Source organism: Equus quagga, chromosome 20 (genome assembly GCF_021613505.1).
Source record: "Equus quagga isolate Etosha38 chromosome 20, UCLA_HA_Equagga_1.0, whole genome shotgun sequence".
In the NCBI taxonomy this organism is placed as follows: domain Eukaryota; kingdom Metazoa; phylum Chordata; class Mammalia; order Perissodactyla; family Equidae; genus Equus; species Equus quagga.
The window spans coordinates 15,096,717-15,119,963 of record NC_060286.1 but is presented as its reverse complement, the minus strand read 5'-3'; the positions used below and the strand labels follow the sequence as shown (position 1 = coordinate 15,119,963).

General features: G+C 50.5%; 1 protein-coding gene across 2 annotated transcripts in view; it reads right to left on the bottom strand.

The window, feature by feature from the left end:
• Positions 1-7,917: 7,917 nt before the first annotated feature.
• Positions 7,918-23,247, bottom strand: part of SMOC1 (SPARC related modular calcium binding 1) — a 141,687-nt gene continuing 126,357 nt past the window's right edge. For both annotated transcript variants that reach the window (XM_046647677.1, XM_046647678.1), the window contains exons 11-12: positions 15,347-15,591; positions 7,918-9,980 (exon numbers count right to left, since the gene is read on the bottom strand). In XM_046647677.1, coding sequence (XP_046503633.1) covers positions 9,967-9,980; positions 15,347-15,591 — 259 coding nt within the window. In that variant the 3' untranslated portion in view covers positions 7,918-9,966. The remainder of the gene's footprint in view (positions 9,981-15,346; positions 15,592-23,247) is intronic.

The following is a 23,247-nucleotide window of genomic DNA, read 5'->3' as shown; positions in this document are numbered from 1 at the left end:
GTGTATCTCATTACACTACCTCCACCTCATTTCACTGCCTCAGCAAGTTTATTTCATTACATCTTTCCTTAAACATCTCGCTTTTTAGACACTAACTTGATGTGCTATTCAGCAATGCGGGAGACACACTCCTTCCACATTTAATGGACTTTTCCACTCACATAGGTCAGACCCCTCTTCAGATGTACCAAATTAAGTGTCATTAAGAATGCTAAATTAAGGATTGAGAGAAGCAGACTCTAATTCTGGCTCTACCACAAGCTAGGTGTCTGATCTGGAGAAGGCCACTTAACCTATTGAGGTTTTGGAATCTTCATGTATAAACATCAGAGCAGGCGAATTTCCAGGTTCCTCCCAGCACTAAAGTTCATTGATGAAGCAGAGGAAGAGGAGGATGAACAGAGAGGGAGCCCAGCTTTGTAGCAGACACTGTGCTGGTACCCCACCCTCATTACGTCACTCAACCACCATGGCCTTCCTGTGAGAAAGGATCATATCCCCATTTTACAGATGAAGAAACAGACTCAGAGTGGGCAAGTGGTTTGTCCAGAGTCACTCAACTACTTCTTAGCAGAACCAGAATGTGTACTTGGATTAATCTGAACTAGAAGCCAAACTCTAAACCAATGATTCTCAAAGGACTGTCCTTAGATAAGCAACATCACATCACCTGGGAATTTACTAGAAGTGTAAATTTTCAGGCCCCACTCCAGAAGCCAGACCACTGGAGATGGGGCCCAGCAAACTGTGTTTAACAAGCCCTCCAAGCGCATCTGAGGCACACTCAAGCATGAGATCCACTGTTCCAAACCATTGTACTTTACCACCTCTCTCTCAAGTCGCATACATCTCATCACAGGCTCAAACACGCAGATACTGATACTGCTCTTTAAACACAGCTTCAGCGTCTTTCTATTTGTATATCCAGTTTTATCTTTAAATGTGCTACTCACATAATTCTTCCCATATAAACATCTCAGTATACCTCATACATCCTCTAAATGTTTTATTATCACTACCCTCATTCACATTTGGAAAGTATTCTAATCTTAAGGTGATGACTCCAGCCTGGTAGAAAGAACAGACATGCGAATTAATGATTACAATATGCGTAGGGATATGTGCTAGGATGGACGAACGGGCAGGCTGTTAGAGCCTGAAGCAGCAGCTTTAGATTCTAAAGCAGCACATAATGAACAAAGAAGTTAGGAATTCTTTCTAAAAGAAAGTTATGCTTGGGTAGAGTTTGAAACATTAGCCAGAAGGATAATTATTGCTATTGTGCTTTGTTTGTTTCGATCATAGTTCCTTTAAAAACAAACAAAAAGATCTTTTCACAACTCAAAGATTTTAGTTGACTGCTCCCCCAATGATAAGAAAAGACCCTAAAATAAAGACTGCGGTTTTCACCACAGTCCTCCTGAAAGCTCAAGGCTGTAACTGAGGTAAGAACAGGTGGTTTGGGATCATTCAGAAGGAAGTGTGTGAGATTGAGACTGGGCAAGTGATGTTTGAGCCAAATTTTGAAGGAGCAGGCAGGATATGAGGAAGATAGGTAGAATGCACATATTCCAGTCAGTTTAGCAGTGCTGTATGAAGATTGAGAGCAGAGAGTGGCTTATTTGTGGAGAGGTAGGTTCAAGTCCTGCTGTCATATTACTGACCTTGACTGTGTCACCTAAGCTCCTGAAGTCTTGTATTTTTCTCTCATTTACATAATTAAGATAGTACTAGCTACTTTAGAGTTTTGGGGGGCTTAAAATATATAACTGATATAAGTTACGCATCACGCTGCCTAGTAGATTTGTGATTATTGAGACTGTTGTTCCAGGAGGAAGCGTGAAATGTGAAGGCACTGCACAGCATGTGGCACAGAGTGATGTAATTTATAAGGCATGAAGAGTGCACTGAATGCGCAAGTAGCAGAGTTTAGCTGATGTGCACCAGTGTCACAGCGTGGTGTGCACAGCGTGTCAATATCACCACAACAAGATGTGTATATTTTGCAGGAAAGTGTGTATGGGAGGAGCGTTGAAGATCAAGACAAGATCAAGAAGTTTAGCTTTGCGGGCTAATTAAACCAAGGCCACTGTATTTATCCTGAAAGCTATTTTATTAGTCTGCTCAGGCTGCCGTAACAAAATAACACAGACTGGGTGGCTTACACAACAGAAGCTTATTTTCTCACAGTTCTGGAGGCTGGAAGTTGAAGATCAAGGTGCTGTCAGGGTTTGTTTCTGGTTTGGCCTCTCTTCCTGGCTTGCAGATGGCCACCTTTTCACTGCGTCCTCAAATGGCCTCTTCTCTGTGCACAGAGAACGATCATGTCTGGTGCCTCTTCCTCTTTTGTAAGGACACCAGTTCTATTGGATCAGGGCCCCACCTTGTGACCTCATTTAACTTTAATTACCTCCTTAAAGGGCCCATCTCCAAATGCAGTCACATTGGGAGAGAGTGCTTCAACATGAGTTGGGGAGGGGACACAATGAAATGTCCCCCCGCTGAGGGGCTTTAGGCAGGAGCATAACATGATCTGATTTGCCTTTTAGTTAGCTCAGTCTGAGCTGTCTACATTTTGGAGGATGGCTGAGCTGGGGAGTGGCTGGTGTAGAGACCAGAGGCCATTTACAACTATCGGCTATTGCAGGAGGCAGATGAAAGGGCGGCAGTCAGGCTGGAGAGGAGGGCCCAGGGGAGAGAGAATTAGAGGGGGAATTCACCGAGATGGTGACTGACTTGATGGACAGGGAGGGAAGGATATTGGAAGGAGGATGCAAGAAGAGCTCCAGGGCTCCGGGCTTGGGGGAGTGGCTGGCTGGTGTGCCCAGCACTGATGAGAGGTGGGTGGAGATAGTGTGTCCAGTTTTAGGCATATTGAGTTTTTCGGGGCTTGTGGGACACCCAAGTGGAAGTTTCCAGGAGTCTGGACTCGGCAGAGCCCTGGGCTGGAGTCTGAGACTGGGACAGTCTCAGTAGCAGGCTTCAAGTACAGTTGCCATTCTCCTGAGCATCTCTTCTGAACCGAAAATAGCCCACACACGCTGTCCTGCAAACCTTTCTAGTCACAAATATGAAAACCTCAACCACCAACAGCCTAGCGGAGACACCTCAGCCTATTTCTGGTTTGTTTTTCCAGTTGGAGGTGTCTCAGTCCTCCCAGCACCTCCCCCCACTCAATGCCTTTCATTCTGCTCCCCACTCTCCCCCTCCTCCCGCCCTGCTCTTTCCCCTGGAGCCAGCCCATCACGACTTTTCTTCATCAAACATGACCCTTCCTCAGGGCTCTCGCCCACCTCTCTGGTCACTTCTTGCCTTTCTTCTCCCTCCCCCTGCACAGCTCTTTATCTCTTGCTCTGTATCTTATTTCCTCTCTAAAACAGACACATCTCATCTCCTCATTTTTGCTTCCTTCACTGCTAATCACAGCGCCACGATGTGGATTCCCTCCAAGGAGGCTTTCTTCTGCCTGTCCCACTCCCCGAAGGTGTGTTTGCTGCATCTCCCCTTTCTGTACTGGCCCCTCTTCACTCTGTTGACCTCTGTTGACTCATGTCTGGGCCCCTTTTCCTCTCTGTGTCTCCCCCTCCCCTGAAACACACAAACCTCCCTCAATGCAAGATCTCCTTACCTGTGTGCAGTAGAGCAAAGAGCCCAGACAGAAAGGATCTGGGTCTGTGAAAGGCGAAGTTACCCAAAGCCAAATGCAGTTCAACGGCTGAACCAGGATGAGAAGCTGATCTTCTGACTCTAAGTCCAGGAGTCTTCCTGAGACACCAGGGAAATTAACACCAGGTGGCTAGGTCCACTCAGACCCCTACTCTCACCTCAGCTGGGCTCTTGCTGCTCCCCAGGGGTCCTCCTCACCATCTCAGGCTGACTCCCCACCACACCCCCCAAGGAGAGTGCTGCAAAGCCTCCCTGACCCTCCTACCCCAAGCCAGTAGTCCTGCTCTGGTCTCCAGGCTCTGCAGCATCCAGGTCTCCACTGGGCCCATTCCACACAATCAAGGATTTTGAAGGGGCCTATGTTCAAGGAGGTCAGATCAAACACTCTGGAGTCAGCTCAGCCCAGCACAGCTCTATCTGCGTCTCCAGGTAGAGACGTGGAGTGATCCTTCAGAAATCAGAGTTCTCATCTTTGACAGGGAGGAGGTAAGCCTATAGGAAAGATTCGCTAAACACTGGGCGCAGGGGAGGATGGGAGAAGTGGAAAGACTGGGGTTTCTATTTGCAGTTACATGTCACCTTTCTAAAAGTACTCCCCTTAAAAAGACTCAACTCCTTCCATCGCCAGTATTGCAGGGGTTAAAGAATAAAGGAAATAAGTCACTCATGGGACTTGAGAAGATGTATTTGTACGGTACAGAGGTCTGTGTGAGCAGTGGAAATGAGTGGGTCCCAGGGGTCCTCCTGGCCCTGGGGTAGACAGGAGTCCGGGGCTCCAGGACAGAGTTTTCTAGGGCAGCAGGCCCATTAGGGTTCTGAGGTGGCAGGAGCCTGATGGTTCCCGGGTCTGGGTTTGGAACTGCTGTGTGCTCAGGACACAGCGGGGCTCCTTCATGCTCCATGATAGGGCAGGGGGACTCCCTCTGGGATCAACTTCTCCTGCATCTATCACTAAACCCACCATAACAGGACTTTAAGAGGGACGTCTTCTACTTTGCCAGAATTGATGCTTAGGGACCAGAAATAAGAAAAAAGAGATGCTAAGTATCCCATATCCGACAGTAAAACAGGTGCAGCTTGACACCCTCCCCACAGAGAGCATGATACTTGAAGTAGCTCTGAAACAAGCTACCATTCCCCATCCCAGTCTATAAAAGAAGGCTGGGGAAGAGAGAAGAAGGCGAGAGCCAAGAATCATTGGATTGCTTCCTCTCCCTCTCTTGGAAGCTGAAAACGCAGGAGGCTCTGAGAGAATTGCTCCTAGGGATTTAGGCCAGCTGCAGGCCTGACATCTCGTTTCCCAGTTGGATATCTGCGATGTGGCAGACTGTTTTCAACTAGTGATTTCAACTGTTTTCACCCAGAGTTACCTGGGCCTCCCCACCCTCTCCAAATTCTCAAGCACCAGGGGAAGCTCAGTTACCTGAGACATAGCATCCATGTGGGTGGCTGGGAGCTCATAGGAGCGAAGGTGCATCTGCCTTTAGCTTAACCAAGGGGGAAAACGGTAATTGTCGTAAATGTGATAGATCTATCAGAAGTAATGTACATAAAATGCATCATGTAAACTGTGAAAAGCAAGACTTTTTGCTCTTAGACAATGTGAAAATTGCAGATTTTTAATCAATATAGAAAAGAAAACAGAGGTAATCCACGTTGTTATAGGCACCTGAGTCATTCACCAAGTAGTTCTAATTCTACTTCTGGGCACTTCCCAGCTGCCTTAGAGTTAGTTGAGACCATGTGATTTGCTTTAGTCATTGAAATGTGAGCAAAGTGACAGACATCACTTCCAGACGGAAGCTTTAAAGAACCAGGGTGCGATTTACCATGTTCCCCTTTTTTTGCCTCCACTATCATAGAGGATGGAGTCTCCCTCAGCCTGGGTCCCTGAGTGAACAACGAAGAGAAGCGCCCCCTGCTGACAGATGCTGGAGAGTTGCAGGAGAACACCTTTGTGATTTAAGCCACTGAGGTTGGGGCATATAGGTCTCTCCCAACTGATTCTCATGAATACCAGCAATATGCCCATCATCTTGTGGGGAGACCACATCCATGTATTCAGTGACCTTCCACCGTCAAGTGTGTGAATGATCAGGGTTGCCCCAGTCGGAGGTGGAGGTGGGGGGGAGCGCCACATAGAGCATTGTGGACAATTAGGTAGCATCAAAACTGGCTAGGAAGACACCAGGCAAAGGGACTCTCACTTTGTAATAGGAAAAAGAGGCAGTGCAGACAGGGGAGGGCTGAGGCTGCATTGCCGAGGTGTTGGCTGGGGATAACATAGAAGAGTATAAGGAACTGGCCAGAGTGCTCACCGAGTTGACAAGAGATACCTGAGTCACACTGCTAGCACAGGTATTTAGTAGGCAGGCACATAGCCAAGGTCATGACCGTCCACCATATCAATTCATGAAAGTCACACAAAAGGGAAGAGTGATCCAGGCCCTAGGATGGAGGGCTTGATTTGATGGCACCACATGATAAAGGACAGTTATGCCTGTCCCCACCTGTACAACGGAAAAAGAGCAAAATGCCACAGACCAGAAGATCAGGGGGCCTGGGAAGTTCAGCCTCCTTGGTGGGCACACCTGTGTCCTTGTGGGTCATTCAGGAACTTGGGAGTAAATGGCCAGATGACCAGGCTGGCTCTCCCTGGGTTTTTTCTACAAAGGGGTTGGTGCTGCCAGCTTCCCATCCCACCCAGATCCCCCTGGACACCAAGGGTGTGTACCAGCCTGGAGGCTCCTCCTCTCATGGCATCACAGGGCCCTGACAAGATGCCTGGCCCCAGCAGCAGTCATCTCTCGACATCCCAACTGAAAATATCCCCAGTGTTCCCCTCCCTATAGAAGCTACGTGGCTCAGGAGCCTCTTGGTGAAGGAAGAAACAGGCTGGATCCTTTGCTTTTCCTTGACTCCTGGTGATGGCTCTCCTGCTCTTGGAGAAGGCAGAAGGCAGAATGGGGCTTCAGGCTGGCCCTGTGGCCAAGTGTGAGCCCAGACCTGCCCCAACCCACACCAGGCTGGGCTTCTATACTGGAGGCTAAGTCAACCCCAACTCTCCCAAGGAGTCCTGCATGGCAAATGCCTCCCTTATTTCTCTTCCCCAAATCCCTATGATAGGCCTCTGCAAATTAGTGACTTTTAATAAGACCCTAAATTGCTCCGAGAAGAAAATGCACTCTCAGGTGAATGCAAGCGCCCAGGTCAGACCTGGACAGGCTGGAGAAGGTTGCTGTTCCAGCCCCTCCAGGAAGGCAGCTGGGAGTGGGCAGAGCTGGACTCAGAAAATCTGAGGGTGGCTCCTGGCTCTGCCGTTCCCGACTGGGTGGTACCCAGCGAGTCACTGAACTCCTGAGTCTGAATCCACACCTGTGAAATGGGGACAACGATGCCTGTCTCACTGGGCTGTGGTATTAAACATGACAGGGCCTGTAGACGCTACACAGTGTCAGCCCTGGAGGAGGAGGGACCTGTGTGACCACATTCAGGGGCTTAGACCCTTTCCCAAGAAAGCTGTGCTGGACGAAGGGTTGGGGGAGACCTTCTCAAGGGGAAGTATCTTCTGTTCACCTACAAAGGACAAAGGGGCAGAGTGGGGCAAAAGGAATCTGGGCAAGGTTCTCCAAGGGCAGTGAGGAGGCCATTTCCAGGGGCAGCTGTGTGTGGAAAGAGGGGGCAAAAGGAAAAGATGCCAGTAACACTGGAAAAATCGAGAGCCCCCATCTCTGCTGCCCATCCCCAGCTGAAGTCCTCTGGCTCTTCACACCAGACCAGCAGCCTCAACCTGAATATGTGCCCCACAAAACTGGGGCACAGATGGCATGAACCCCATTGGAGTCGACTTCTTCTTTATAGCTGCTTCTGGCCGAGGGTCTTGTGATCTGGATTATGGCCAAAGTGCCCACTCCTACCAGCCTGGGCTTCCCCCAGTCCTGCTCCCAAAGCACAGCCAGCAACATTCCCTACATTCCAGTGATGGTTTCAGGGGCAGCCGTATGGGGGAAGGTAAGAGAGAGAATTACAAAGAGGGCACAAATATTGTAGGCAAGGGCCAAGGGGACCAGTCAATGTCCTCACGGCAAAGTGCGGTGCCACCTCGTGGCCACTCCTGGGTTCCCTTCTGGTCCAGCAACTTGGACTTCCCAGGATCAGAGGGGAGGGAACCCAGGTGAGGGAAAACACTTCCTTTTAGGAAACGAAGCCTTTTCATCAGTGGAAGCCACTCAAAAAAAGAGGCAACAGACGCCAAGGTTTGCCCATTTTTATTTTTTATAAAACAAGCTACAAATAGTCTCCCTCCCTCCTCACAAAGGAAAACCACACAACACAGCCTACACACATGTGAGAGAGAGGACGCCTGGGGGAGACTCTGAATTTCTACGAGAAGGCACCTTCTCTGTGTTCACATGCTTCCTCCAAGCCAGAGAAGGGGGCTGGGGTCTCCTGGAAGGTCCATCCAGCTCCTGCACGCTGAGGTCCTGGTCCAGGCTAATGGGTGAGGGCTCCCTTTCCACCTTACATGTTGGGACGGGGCCACTGGTCACTGCTGAGACAACCTCTAGGACTTTCACCAGGATAGCAAGAACCTTCAGATCATGTCCTGAGAAGGCCACGTTCCTCCCCCCTGGGGCACTCCCCCGAGCAGGGCCTTGAGTGGGCCAAGGCCTCCCAGGCCCAAAATGGGATACACAGTCTGCCAAGGCGGATGCACATATAGGAATTCTAGAACGGGATACGAGATGAGGGCACATTTCCAAAAGAAATCTGATAAGGACACCAGTCCTGGGCTACCCGCCCACCCTCGCTGCCACCACAGCTGCTTGTGGGAAGAGGTACCAAGTGCCACTGTCGCCCTCTGTCTGAAGGCTGTCTGAAGGGCCATGGTCACCTGGGCAGGGGAAGCCACGTGTCTGACCCACAGGCTTGGCCGCCCACACTGGAACCCTGGTAAAAGGTCTGCGGAAAGCTCGGCCTGGATCTCCCCATAGCTGGTTATTATCCCTGCACTTCGAGGGGAGGCAGAAATGTGAGGCCCAAGATCACTTTTGCTTCTGGGATTGGCCTCAAGCCTGGAAGCCCTTAAGAAGCTTTGAGGGAAGAGGAAGAACCTCAGTCTTGGGATTAAAAAAATAAAACCATTTAGTTACCAACAAGGTGACCAACCCAACTCCTCCCTCAGGCTCATGCTGACCACTGAGGACGGCAGGGGAGACAGGCGAGGGGAGGTGAACCCCTCTGACCAGGCTGCGCTGGGAGAGCTGCTCTGGAAGCCTCCTTTGTGAGTTTGCAGGACGTGAGGAGGCCTCCTGTTGGCACCGCCCTCACCAAGGCAGGCTTTCTGTCCTCTTCCCTCCACTGCTTAAATGGTAAACATCTACTACATAAAGGCCCCACTGTGTGTCTCTTTCGTCTTTGCCTCCCCTCTCATGCTCTACATGGAGTAGATGCTAAACATGGGTGAGAACGTTTCAACGGACCTAACGCGAATCTTCTGGGGAAAATGTGCTCAGGGGGTCACTAGGATGCTGGTGGACCCACAGGTTCTGGGCCACCTGGGGTCTGGATAGCAGGAACACATGGGCATGGGAGAGCTGATGTCCATGCTGGCTGTTGCCCTGCCTCCAAGGGCAACTCCCATCTCTCCCCAACCCAACCTCCCTTGAGAAGGCCAACCAAGTGACTTGCCAGCCCTCACAGTTATGGCATGAGGCAGTACCCTCCTCCCACCAGAAAAGAACAGCTGGAGTCTGCAATATAATCACAGGGCTCCCATCTATATGCACACAGGGGTCAGTCTCCAAATGGAATCCAAGTGGGCGGGGGATAGAGTCCCGGGTTCTAGAAAGCCGGGCCATGTGCCCAGAGCCCCCCGCAACCCACAGCAGGGAGACAGAGGGGAATTAACAAACAGCAATGCGAAAGCCTGTACAAAAGAACTATACAATTTACATATATATTTATATACAGTATATAAATCTCTTTCTTCTCAGTCCCAACAACACCCTCCCTCCCAAAAAAAAACCCTAAAAGTTGTCAGTAGCAGATCCAAAAACTTAAAATAAGAGAGAGAATAAACAGTCTTTCTTCCCTTTCCTTTTCCCACTGTGGTATTTGATACTGGTGTTTTAAAATGAAACCAAAAAGAAAACACGCAAATAAGAGTTATTAAAAGTGCAAACACGGTGGGCACCACTTATGTTACATGGGATGTGGCCAGGCTGTGGGCAACGTCAAGGGTTAGGTGTCTGATCCTGCGTCCCTGGTCTCTCCACCTGCCCTTTGGTTTTCTGCTCCTTAGACGAGGCGTCCTATTGGGAAGAGGAGGTATAAGCAAGAGGAAGTTAGAGTTGAGTTTATAAGAAATCCACCTACACATAACAGTTTCCTCACAAGAGCAGCCTTTTTCACCCGCTGTTAGCTATGGGGCTGGGCAGGACACGAGTAGCCCAGACTTGCAGATAAGCCTATGTTTTACCAGCCCATCCTTTGCCACCATGAGCCATCACAATGGCACCCGAAACAAGTTGGGCTCTCTCCCCAGAGAGAGAGCTAGGCTTTGCCTCGTAAGCACAGTTGGGATTGTACACTCTGTACAACCCATACTCCTCCTAGATGCCAGCCCTTCAACTTGGGGCTGGGGCAGAAGTGGCAGGTGCTTGTTTATAGGTGTAGATGGCAGGATCCTCACAGCACTAACTAATCTTTCTCTTGTGTCCACAGCAAAAAAATCAAAAACGGGAGCCTAAGTTTCTTGGCCAATCCCTCCACTCCTGCTGCACTACCAAAGCTGCATTAGGGGACCCACAAAGGGTACCCTAGAAAGAAGGCAAGTTACTGAATGGGTTTGTGCCTGCTCATTGTCCCTGGGGGAAGCTGCCAAGACTGCCACCCGCAACAAATAGGCATATTTGACACTCGAATGACCTTGACCCAGAGAACTTGAAGAGCTCCTTTTATATCTGGGTCCCTGTCTCCTCTAACTCCCAAAATGAAGAATAGACTTGAGAAAGAGCCAGAGTTGTGTGGCCATGCTTCCTGTTCTGTGGGCGTCGCTGGCCCTGTTCTGCCTGGTGAGCCCATTGCTGGCTAACAGCTTTAAACAAAGTCCCTTCTCCATAAGGCCAGGCCCCCACTGGGTGTCTCTTTGGAATCCTCTCAGCTATTAGCTAAGAAAGGCTTTGATGCTGATGGATATTTGCATAACCTTTGTGGGTCCTGCTTCTCAGAATGTCAGAGGTGGAAGGAATCTTAGCCATGATCTGGTCCAGTCCCTTCACTTAACAAATCTGGAAACTGAGGCTCAGACAGTTGAGTGACTTAACCAAGGCCCAAGGCTTGTTCTGCTAACACCCACTCCACTTCATAGGGTGCTCATCAATTTTGGAGACTTCTGCAGGGCTCAGGTCTCCCAAAGGAGGAGTGGGGAGCTGAGAGACAAGCACACCAAGAGCTGGGCCAGCTCCCATGACCTCTGGAGGCGATGTGACTTTGTGCATGCCCTTAACCCCTCTGGGTTGATCTATAGATTGGGAATTTGGACCACAGCTGCTCTGCCTCTCTCATAGGATTGCCTTGAGGATCCACCGAATTCATGGAGGCAGAGAAACGGCTTTGAGGAGTATAAAGTACTGTGGGAATCCAAGCCCACCCACTGGTCACATGAACCCACAGATCAATGTCCCCCCACTTATGCTAACATCCCTTAAAACCTGAGGAAGAGAGACAGAAACAAACTGGGAAAGACAGAGTGACAAGCACAAGGCAGGCAGGTGGGAAGTGGCAGAGCCGGGTTGCCTGGCTCCCAATCCCAGCTTTCCCTTGCTCCACCAGCAGCTGCTGCTCTCAGTGGTGAGCGGAAAGGTGTGCATACGGAAAGAGGGGCCGCCTGCCGTCCTGCCACCATGCTGACGGTGACGGTTCTCAGAGAGAACATGCACAGCAGTGGTAACCAGCTCTCACCTGTGAAGGTCACTGAGCTGATCCCTTTGCCTAAGTCACGTCACTTGATCCTCATAGCAACCGTGCATGATAGTTATAAAAGGATAAAGTTATCCCCATTTTATGATGATGTAACTGAGGCTTGGAGATGGTACAGCTTTTCTGTGGTGAAGCAATCTCAGACCCGCCTAGCTGCTTCCAGAACCATGCTTCTACCCACCAAGGAGGGCAGTGGGGAGGGAAAGCCTGAACCCGGGCCAGGCGGCATCCTGGGGCATTTCAAAGGAAGAGCTGGCATTTTTTTTAAATGGAGGGACTACTCTCCACCCTGCCTGCCTCACAGGATGGTGACAATAATCCTGAGGAAGATGCTTTGCAAACTGGGAAGGACCAGTTAAGAAAGAGGCACAGCCCTCAGAATGTCTGGCCTTTTCCTGCTGTGCAGAGAATTCAGGCCCCCAGCGAGGAGCTGGTTGGTAAAAACACCTGTGTGCATGAGGCATTTCCAAAAACTTCAGTCCCTCAGACTCAAAGCTCCACTCACCCCCAACCTCCCTGTCCTTCCTCATCCCCTCCCATGCCCCCGCCGGCATGCAAGCCCCTCTCCGCCCACCAGAGGGCACCGCATGATACCAGATGACCAACGCATCAGCTCCATTCCCTGCGTACCATCTACCCAAGTGGCTTTTCTGCCGCTCCCCAGAGCAGAGGGACTGAGAGCGGCCGCCTTGGTCCGTGGGTGTGTTCCTGTACTACTACTAATTTCTTTCATACATTCACCATGAACCAAGTACTGAGCTAAGTTCTTCACATGCACCATCTTGTTATATCTTCACATCAAATCTGTGAGGTGGAGACTATTGTCTCTATTTTGCAGATGAAGAAATTGAGGCTCAGAGAGTCTAGGTAACTTGCCAAAGATTACAGAGCTAGTAAGTGGCAGAGCTGGGTGCTTCCTTCAGGTCCTGTGCATCAGCCGGGATTGGCAGACACCTGGTGCCTGGCAAGGCTTCAGAGGAAGGCCAGGGAGGCTCCCAGAGCTCTGTGGACCTGAGGTCCCCACACTTGGCATAGACCAGAGCTAGCAGGACAGGAAGGCAACTGAGGGCAGAGTCACTATAGACTTCTGTGATTCCATCCTCACGGAGCCCAGAAGTGCTTCCGGAAGCCTGGGGTCTACACTACCACTAGGTGGTTTCTTTCCAGTATAGGTCCTCTACCTGTACACAGATTCCAAGTGTGTCAAAGTGTGATGTCACCTCAAGGGGCAACCCCCTCATCCATACATTCAACCATTTGACAAGGATCTAATGGATTGCTCCTAGGTGCCATGTACTGTGCTAGAGGTTAGAATTAAGAGGACACAGTCCTGGCTTCAAGGGAGAATCAGAAAAGTAAACTGCAATGCAGCATGATAAGAGCTACTGACAGGCAATAATCTTGTGAAGAAGAATAGTAATATTGAACTTCTATTGAGTTCTTTCCATGTCAGAGGCACCATGATAAATACTTTCACTTATTGTCCCATAGAATCAGCCCAATAGCCCTATTAGGTAGATACTATGGTTATTCCCATTTTACAGATGAAGAAACTGAAACTCAGAATGGTGGAGTGAAAGAGCTAGTCTGTGGCAGAGGCAGAGTTTGAACCACGACACTGCACTGTGTCCTCTAGGAACACAGAGAAGCATCTTCAACAGACCGGAATGCCCAGAGTGATGACGTCACATACCCCAGAATCAGGGCCAGAATGCAGTGGTGGAGGGGGCAGGTATTGAGACTGGGTACCTTGTGGTAACTCAGCCACTTCCCATGCTACCCTTTGGGTTTACATTATCAATCAAGGGTTAGAACAAGGAGAAGCCCTGATGTCTTCTCCCTAGTCAATCTCAGCTTTTCTAAAGCTCCTGTTCAAAATTAGAATTCAGATGGAATTAATTCCATTCCATTTCAAATGTCAGCATCACCCAAATCGGCATCTTCAACCTAGACCCTTCACTTGCACACAGACCCACTCATCTTTCAGGTACATCCAACTTGACATGTCCAACCATACTCGTCGTCTTCCCCTGTTCCCCCCTACGCCTAGTCTGCTCTTCCTTCCATGTTGCCCATCAGTGACTGCCCACCCTCCAGCTGCCCAAATCAACCTTAATCCCTATATCCACTCAACCACCAAGTCCTGCAGTTTTACTTCCCCTGCATTTCGAATCCACCCTTCTCTTTATCTCCACTGTGTCTTTCATAACTCAGGCCTCCATCACCTCCTGCCTGGACTATGCCTGAGTACTGTGCCTTGTTCATCTCCAATCCCTTTCCCACACTGAAGCCAGAATAATTTCTTTAAGCAAAGCTGACCCTGTTCTTTCTCTCACTGACTCTGTTCCATACCTTTCCACTGCCCTTATAAAGTTGAAACTCTTTCTCCTTGCCTCCTGCCGCCTCCCCTCTCCCACCACCTTCAGATTTGCATTTCATTCACAGTAACATCTTCCAGGTCCTCTAAAACTGTTTCTTCACCTCTACACCTTCATTTGCCTCAATTTAGAACATTCTTCTGTCCCCTCCCCTCTCTGCTTGGCCATCTTCTTAGGTGTGTGGCCCTGGGTGAGTGGCCTCTCACTCTGGGCACTCCCGTGAGGATGCTTCTCCATGCTCCCACAGGACACAGGGCAATGTCATGGTTCAGACTCTGCCCCTGCCATCCTTCCTTAGGTATTGGTTTAGACCAAGGGTTGGCACACTTATCTGTAAAGGACTAGATGGTAACTATTTTAGGCTTTGTGGGCCATGTACAGTCTCTGTCATACATTCTTCTTTTCTGAAAATTATATCCTTTTACAAATACAAAAACCATTCTTAGCTCACAGGCCAAAGCAAAACAGGCCACAGACTAGATTGGGCCCCTGGGCCATGGTTTGCTGACCCCTGGTTTAGATATCACTTCCTTCAGGAAGTTTTCCAAGGCAGTCTGCCCCTGAGCTGATTGAGGTGCCCTCCATATGTTCCTGTAGTACTCTGCCCTTGCTACACTGTGATGGAGATGATTAGGTGTTCACCAGAATCCATGCTCTCCTCCCCTTCCTGGGCTCCCAGCCTTCCTTACTGTTGGGTGTGGTCTGGTGACTGAGTTCCGGCCAGTGAAATCTGAGAGGTAATGTGCACCACTTCCAGGACTGGCCCACAGAACTCCCCCACAGGCACTGCTCCATGCTTTACTCCATCTGCCTGGCTGGGGATGGAAATGACCCCCAGAGTGACCTTGGGAACCACACAATGAAGATGGCAGAGTCATTCTCAGCCTGGATCTCAGAGTGACTGCAATCCCCAGTCCTACTCCTTTCCCTACATACACACACACACATACATACATCATGACCTAGAATCAAGCTGAACTATTACATGGGAAATACAAAAAAAGGTCCGCTGTGTTGAGCCATTATAAGCGTGGGTCTACTTGTCACTGCAGCCTGGGCCTATCCTCATACACTCTCATAGCATTATCACACTGTATGTAAATGCTTTAATATGGTCTCCTCTGTAGACTGTGTAAGGATAGGGACCTTACCTGTAAATTCACCCACTCTGTCAGGCATCTAGCATGAAGCACAACATACTCCCAGTAAATAGTTGAATAAATGAGTACCTGGGATCTCATCCACTGGGGGAGCCTTTGGTCCCTGTGCCTGGAGGGGGAAAGTAATGGAAGGCCAGGAGCACAGGGGCGAGCACTCACCTTCTTTGCTAACACCTAGGCAGCCCTTCAGCTCAGGCAGCGAGATGACCTTGTCCTTGTTCAGGTCACAGTAGTCAGTGAAACGCCGGGCACATTTCTTGGGCTTGGCTTTCTTCTTCACATAGCGCTTGAAAGGCTTCATCTCTCGCTTGTTAATGTCGTTGCTGCTGTTGCTGTCCAGCTGGCTGAAGTACCAGTGGACCACTCGCTCCTCCAGGGTGTGGCTGGGGTCTGGCTCTGAGAACCTGGGCCACAGGCAGACACCCCGACCCCAGAGAACACTGCTCAGGATCCTGCAGGAACCATCAGCCCCACTGCGATTCGCTTCCTTGTGGTCAGATGCCAGAGTACTCATGCGGGGCTGCTGGCAGCCAGGTAGAAATGGCTCCTCCAAGCTAAAGACCTCCCAGACCTGCTCAGCCTGCAGCAGAATCAAGCTATCCTCAACTGGAGCCTAGGGACTGGAAGATTCATTTCTTGGGGGTCCCCAAGTGGGTGACCCTTATTACATGAACCTCCTCACCCTTTACCATAGCCAGGAATGTTCTCGTCCAAGATGGGTGCTCAAGACATATTGGCTGGATTTAATTCACCTAAGAAAACCAGAGGTGGGATCCAAATTGTCTTCCTCCTGGCCTAGTGTTCACTGCCAGATAAGCTGCTCTTCACACAGGAACGTGTGCACCCAAACGAACGTGACTATGAGAAAGGATGCTGTGAGTGTGCACCACGCACCGAGCACCAGGCCAGGTCCTGGGAGGCTTCTAAAGTGAGAGGCACAGCCCCTGGCCTCAAGCTGCCCACTGTCTCAGTGACACAGAGCCAAAAACGTGAAATTAACCAGTGACAATTCAATGAGGTGTGAGGCTCCCATGGTCTGCCACTGTTGGGTACCAAGTGCAGTAGGACAGAGAGAAGAAGGCAATTGGGATGGACACAAACAGAGGTCCTAAAACTGGCAAGTCTCAGACCTAGTGGGCTGAGTCTCTCCAGGCCGGGGTTTTAGGTCAGGAGGTCTAGGGTGGGCCCAGGAAGCCACGTTATCTAGAACCCCCAGGGGATTCAGCTGAGAAGCATTGGACTAGAGTAACCAAGAATGCTTCCTGGTGTCAAGACACACAGTAATGAGCATGTCTAACACAGCCCATGTGTATGTGGTGACCATATAGTGATGACGTGTACGTGTGAGATTGTACACATGGCCTACCCAACCATTTTATTTACTTATTTACTTACTTATTTACTTATCCCAACTTTTCCCAAAAAGGATTCAGCATGCTAGCTAATATTCAAGACTTTTAAAGCCAATGATGGATCTATTCCACAGGGGGTGACTGGGGTCTGACCAGAGCGGAGCCACAGGAATGCCATGGCTCCTGCTCCCAGGGCTTGGCACAGAGCCAATGTGGTCCAGGCCCTTGTGTTCAAATTCCTGGGCACTCTCCTTTCGTGGGGGGAATAAGACTGAGGTTGGGAGTTTCATACATTCAAATACTTAGTCTGCAGGGCACTGGGATCCCCCATGTGACCATGATGGGTCAGAGGCAGGGGGAAGAGTGGCTCACGGTTCCACAGGGATCCTAGACCAGGGGTTCAGGGCCTACCGGCACATTCTGGAGCTGTACCTGGCAAGAAAAATATTCTAGGCACTTGCCAATCCCTTGGGGTTCTTCCCTGGGGTTTGCCAAGTTTTCTAGAGGGGCAGGGGACCACTCCTGACCCCTCCCCTCCCCACTCCCAAGTGACTTCAACGTTTAGGGAAAAATAAGTTTCATTACCCAAAAAAGCCAGGCATTCCTGCTAAAGGCCCATTTCTAACTAAGTGGACTGCAGTCTTGGGCAGGCCCCCCGAGGGCACCCAGGACTGATTCCAAGAGAGCGCAATTAGTGGATCTGCCAGCGGGACCTCAGCCTGACAGCTTTAACACAGGGAGTACCTGGGCAAGGTGTGAGGGACTGGCTGCCCCTGGCTCTTTGGGAATCTGCTTAGTCTGCCATGGAAACCAGGCTCTTTGTAATAAGCATGGAGTTATTCAGCGTGGAGCTCAGATTTCTGTCTCTGCCAGTACATGGTATTTCCTCTATTTTACCTGCATCATTCACTCCCAAGCGTGCCCTGCAGGGCATACCAGGTGGTCAGTAGAAAATCTCTACCAGGATGCTTGTGGCACACGAGGAAGGGTGGCCAGCTCCCTCTGGGAGCACCCTGCCCACCTCTGCCTTCCCCTAAATGCAATGGAGGACCCAGGCTGAGGAGAAGAGCCAGGAGGAGCCCCAAGGGAGGTGGTCCAGCCATTCCCACCAGAGGCTTTTTAAGGGGGCCGGGGAGACCCCTCTGCCAGAGGACCATGAGAGGCCCAGGCAAAAGCAGCTCTTCCTTTAACCTTTAGGCTCAGCATAGCGTAATGTCTACCTAGAGGCTGGAATAATAAAGCCTCAGTCGCTGAGACAGGAAGGGATGAGGTCATCCCACCCAGACGCCCTGCCACAGAAGGCTCGCTGCCTCCAACATGTGTTCCTGGGGCTCCTGTCTGTCCAGTGCTGAGCGACTCCATTGATGGAGCTCCCTGCACTTTCCTTAGGGTTGGTTTGAAGCAAGAAGCAGCTCTTCCCCCTACTTGCCGACCTCTAAGAGTTTCCTCCCATGCCGGAGAGGAACTGTCATTTGGCTCCTCCTCCCTTTTCCCTGCCTTTCTTCTGACTCTCCCTTCCTGTTCTGTCTCTCTTGTCTAGAGAACCATGTTCCTGCCCTCCTCACCCCCAGCAGGACCTTGCAGCTCCAAGCAGCCATGACTACTGACTTCTGGCCTTCTCCCACCCTCCTCCTGACCCAATCCCTGAGGCTCCAGAGACACCTCCCCAGGAGAGGTCCTCCAAGGCCCCTCCAGGCAGTGCCTCTGGCTCCCTATAACACTGCCACAACTCACAGCCCGCCCTGTGGAGCCAGAGGGTCCTGCCTCTTCCCCCACTCTTCCCCAGCTAGTGTAGGGCTCTCTGTTCCAAACTCCTCTGACCTCCAGAAACCCACGTGCCCCACCCAAATACCAGAGCCCAGCTCCATACATGATGCTGGCAGTGCCACAGGCCTACTTTGGAACCCAACACTGTCCAAGCCAAGCTCCAAGTAAAGTTAAAGCAAGAATTTCTTAGCTTTGGGGGATCATGGACCCTCCTGAGAACCTAAACAGGCTATAGTCCCTCTCTCTAGAATAATGCAAACACACACAGAACTCTACATTTTTTGGGGGGTTAATGGGCTCCCTAAACCTCATCCAAGGTCCATGGACTCAGACGAAGAACCCTTGATCTAGAGGAGACTCCAGCCATGGCCCCAGAAGAAGGTTTAAGCATGAACCTTCTGGAAGAAGATGCCGTGAGACAAAGACAGTAACAGGGAGGTGTTTGGGAGTAGTTTCCACATTTCTAACAAAACATAGTAGAAAAAAGAAAACTCCTGAAGGTATCTGGTTTAAAACTCTGTAAATCAGGTTTCTGGCTTGGCAACAACCTTAAGTCTCAGAGCTACCAAGCTTCATAAAGATCTAGTTAAGACAGATATATCAGGAGTCCTGGCTTAGCCAAAGGCCAGCTGTGGGCACATAACAAAGAAGACACAAGAGGCCTCTGTTAACTCAGGAAAACCTAAGACTTTCCCAGGGAAGCACTGGACAGGGAGGGGCAGGAGGGCCTCCCCCAGAGTTTCCAGGAACCTCTCAAGCAGTCTTTGCTGGAGTCATTTCCATCATAGTTAGATTTCCCACAATTTACCCCTGATCTCAAAGCCATACCCCACTAACCCTTCCAGCTCTGACAGCTTTCTAGAAGTATCCTTTAAAAACATTGGTAACTTGCATTCCCAGCTCTAGGCTAACACTGGCATCAAACTTCTGACCTCTCTCTCATACAAACGCCCACTGGAGATGAGGACTGCTGGAATTCAAAGCCGCTCATCAGACAAGGGCTGGGGACCCTACAGGAGAAGGTGCAATGGTTCCTTAAGATCACTTGACAGTGACTGGCTGGTCTATGCGATGGGCCTCCCTACAGGTAAAGTTCTGCTTCTACTAAAAGGGCTCATGCAGTATGTAGAGCATCCAAGTTTTCTCAGATATGGTGTGAAAAGTCACACGCAAATGATAGCAAATTCCAGAATCTGGAAGACCATGTTTCGGTTGTTTTGGTGGGTGTCCTGTTGACTCCTGTCACCAGGGATGAGGAAACCAACTAGAGCCAGGTCCCTCCCTGGACCCGCCCCCCCGAGTCTTCTCCCGCATTAAGAGGTGGCAGGTGCCGCCCTTCTCCTACAGCACTTTCAGTTTTGATTCTGTAGCTTCAGCCTCGCCAGGCCTTGGCTGCAATGCACAGTTGGAGAGCCAGCCTCATTTACCACAAGGAAACTTGCTTTGGCCAAGATCTTGGGCCCAGTTCTGCTGTCCCAAGCAGTTTTAAAGAAGGTGAGATGGAAAGGCCTGGAAGCACTAGCCAAGCCAAGCAGACCAACTGAGCCCCATCTGGAGTTGGGTCCAGGCCCCACCAGCTGTGCAGGCTGCTGGGGCTGGGAAATGCCAAGTCAGCCACATTCCAGCCTGGTCCACGCAAGGCCATCAACAAGTAACCACACTGGGCAGGAAGGAGGAAGCCACAATATAGACAGTTTCTCCTTGGGGGACCATGTCAGGGGCCAGGAAGCTCACACAGCCCATCCCACCTCCCCTCAAAGTTGACTTTCTCTAGAGCCAGGTGGAAAAAGGAGAGAACTTCCCTGCTCGAGAAGACTCTGCCAGCAAGGATCTCAGAACTCTTCCCTGGGGACTGATAAATGCTAATGGGGGCCATGGGAGGGCTGATCTAAGGAGCAGGGGGCTCTCCCTTCTGGAGTCCTGGAGATAATCCAGTCATCCAACAAACCTTCACTGAGAACAGCTATCATCCGATGAAACTTGCAGGCTGCCCCTTCCTATGAACTAGCCGTAGATGTTTCCATGGACACCCCATTCTATTTTGCCTATTTTTAGATTTGCGCCACGCTGCTTTTCCCCTCTAAATCAGGCTAGGAGGCCAGAAAAGGAAGTAGACATCTCCCTCTCCACTCCCTGCATCTAACAAGGCCTCCAATCCTATCAATTTCATGACTAAGGCTTCAGTAAACCCTCCCTTCCCCCGTAGCTTTAGTCCATCTTTCCCCACCTTTCACTCTGGCGACTGCTGTAACCTTCCCGCGCCATCTTGCTCCCCTCCCATCCAGCTTCCATAAGGCCATCAGGATGATTCTTCAGAAGTGCCCATCTAATCACGTGGCTCCCTGCTGCCCTCTTTGGCATGAATCACAAGGCCCAGCATGATCCGGGCTCTGCCCAACTCTACAGCGTCATCTCCTGCCTGTCCACAGCCTGACTCCCAAATTTAAACCAGACTTCTTACAAATTCTTCCACAGGCCCTACCTCGTTTATATGTCACTACCCCTAGCGCCCCTCTGCTGAGATGCCCTCTCCTCTGGTCCTTCTAGGTCAGGGCATTTTCCCATTCGTAAGTGAAGATGTGGATCAAATGTGACCTCCCATGTAAAGCCTTCCCTCACACGCCTGCCATCCCCTGAGTCCTGCAGCACTTTATCTGCCTCCATTATCACACTGACTTTATAGCACAATCACGGGATTATATATCTCTTCTTCCAGGAGCGCCTCCAGGCCAGGAACTATGTCCTTGTCCCCGTATGTCCCCAGAACGCAGCCCAGAGCTTACACCAGGGGAGGGTGGAAATATAGAGTTCATACAAAGCCAAAATCCATGCCTGATAGGTGCTGAGTTGGGGGGAAGGAGGCGCCCCCCTCTGCATTGCCCAGGCCTCCTCCCTGTCCCTTTTCCCCACTGTCTCTGTGTGGGACTATTTCCCACTGGCTTCAGCTGATGTCCAGCTTTAATTGCCAGACCCTGAGAGGACGCAGGAGGGATCAGCTGTGGCTTCCTTGACCCCATGCCTGCAACCCCAACTGTGCCTGAGTTCAGAGCCAAAGCCAAAACCCAGGAAACCTGGATTCCCTAGTTCCTGTCATCAGCTTCACTCCAGATGTGCTGCCCAACCTCCAACTGCCCTGTGCCTTCGCTCTTCCATCGTAGAGGAGGAGTGGCTGGCCAGGGTCTGTCCACATGGCACCCCAAGTCCCTCGGGCCCAGCCAGGGAGCTGTAGGGCCCTGGTGACAAATCAGCACCATGGTGAACTTGACAGCTGGATTTGGCCTCATATTTAGCCTTGCAGTAGTTGGTGGACCCTCTGATGTGTGTCAAGATAAAGATGCTTTATCAAGACATCCCTTTCTGTATCAGACAGGGATCCACACATTCTTCTAGCTGTTTATTAATTCAACAAATACTTGATGAGCACTCACTATGTGCCAGGCTCTATTCTGAGTGTTGGGAGTACAGCAGGGAAGAAGGCAGAACATACTGCTTCTCTTAGGGAACTTAAATTTTCATTGAGTGGGGTGAGACAGACAATAAATACACAAACCAGCAAAACATCAGATAGCGATAAGTGCGAGGCTGAGAATTAAAGAGGTGTTGTGAGGGACAGTGACTGGGCAGCTCCTTCGGATTGGATGGTGTCTGAGAAAGTGACATTTACATGGACAAGCAGGGCCAGTCATGGGAAGATGGGGGATCATGGTGCTTCTTTGTCACCAGGGCCCTACAGCTCCAGGCTGAAGGAGTGACTGGTGTGGATGCCCTGGGCCAGGCAAGATCTTGGTCCGTGTGAGGAACTGAGGAGGACCAGCGGCTAGAGCATAATGATGGGAGGGATATCAGAGGGGGCGCGAGGCCAGCAAGGCCATCCTGCAGGGCCAGTTCAGGTCAAAGGTAGGGCTTGTCTAAACACAATGGGAAGATCGGGGAGGCCTTTAAACCCAGTAAAAACTGGTAACCCTGGCCAGCTACCTCCCGGTATAACTGCTTCTCTCTCTTCCAGCATTCCCCCTCCCCCTTCCTTGATTTCTAACCTATTTCTCAGCTCACTTTGTCTGTCGTAGGATTACAAGTCCAGCCTCTGGGCAACACAACTACCAAATGCAGTTCAAACCTTTCATTCTCATCAAAACCGAACAGTCAAGCTAATATGAGCTTAAAATGAAAAACGTGCTTGGGAAAGAATATTTTTTTAAACTTCTCCCAACTCCACATTATACTTAAAAGAGAGGCTTTTGGAAGAAAAAAATCCTTTCCTAAAGACACACTGGTATTAAAAACATTTATAAACTTCTTAGTTTTTATTTTCTGTGACAATCCCGTCAGCCTATGGTTCAAGGGCAAGGTGTCGATCCCACTGCCCCTGGCCGTGGGGCCCAGCTGTGCTCTCGGCCCTGCCAGTCCACTGCCTGCTGGCAGGACTCAGCCAGGTTGGCACCCTCAGCCTGCATGGAGCGGGGGCCACCCAGTGCCCGAAGGCTGGGCTCCCACGGAAGTACATGGGATGGAGCTGAAAGTCTTATCTCCTTAGGACTGAAGAGCAAGCGCCAGGCAGGCCCCCCTCCACGCAGTGGGCAGTGGCTGGTCAGAGCCAGCAGCTCTCGGGCAGCTGTGGGCAGGAAGCGCCCAGAGCTGGAATTTTTAAGCCCATGTCCCCTCCTCTTTTCTTTTTTCCCTCTCTTGTAATAAGCATAAATTTCTCATATCCATTTTTGCATGAAACAGATATTTTTTCAGATTCTGAGCACAAACAACAGAAAGGGATATAATACTGAGTATTTCAAAATTCACCCCTCCCCTCTTCTTGGAGATATGGACACAGCCCTCTCCGTGTAGACACCCAGCTGCTGAGCACCGTGGGCGCCTCTAAGCAGTTCACGTCTGCGGCTTACCGGCCCATCTCCAGCTCCTCAGACTTAATGCTGTGTGCCTCCTGGT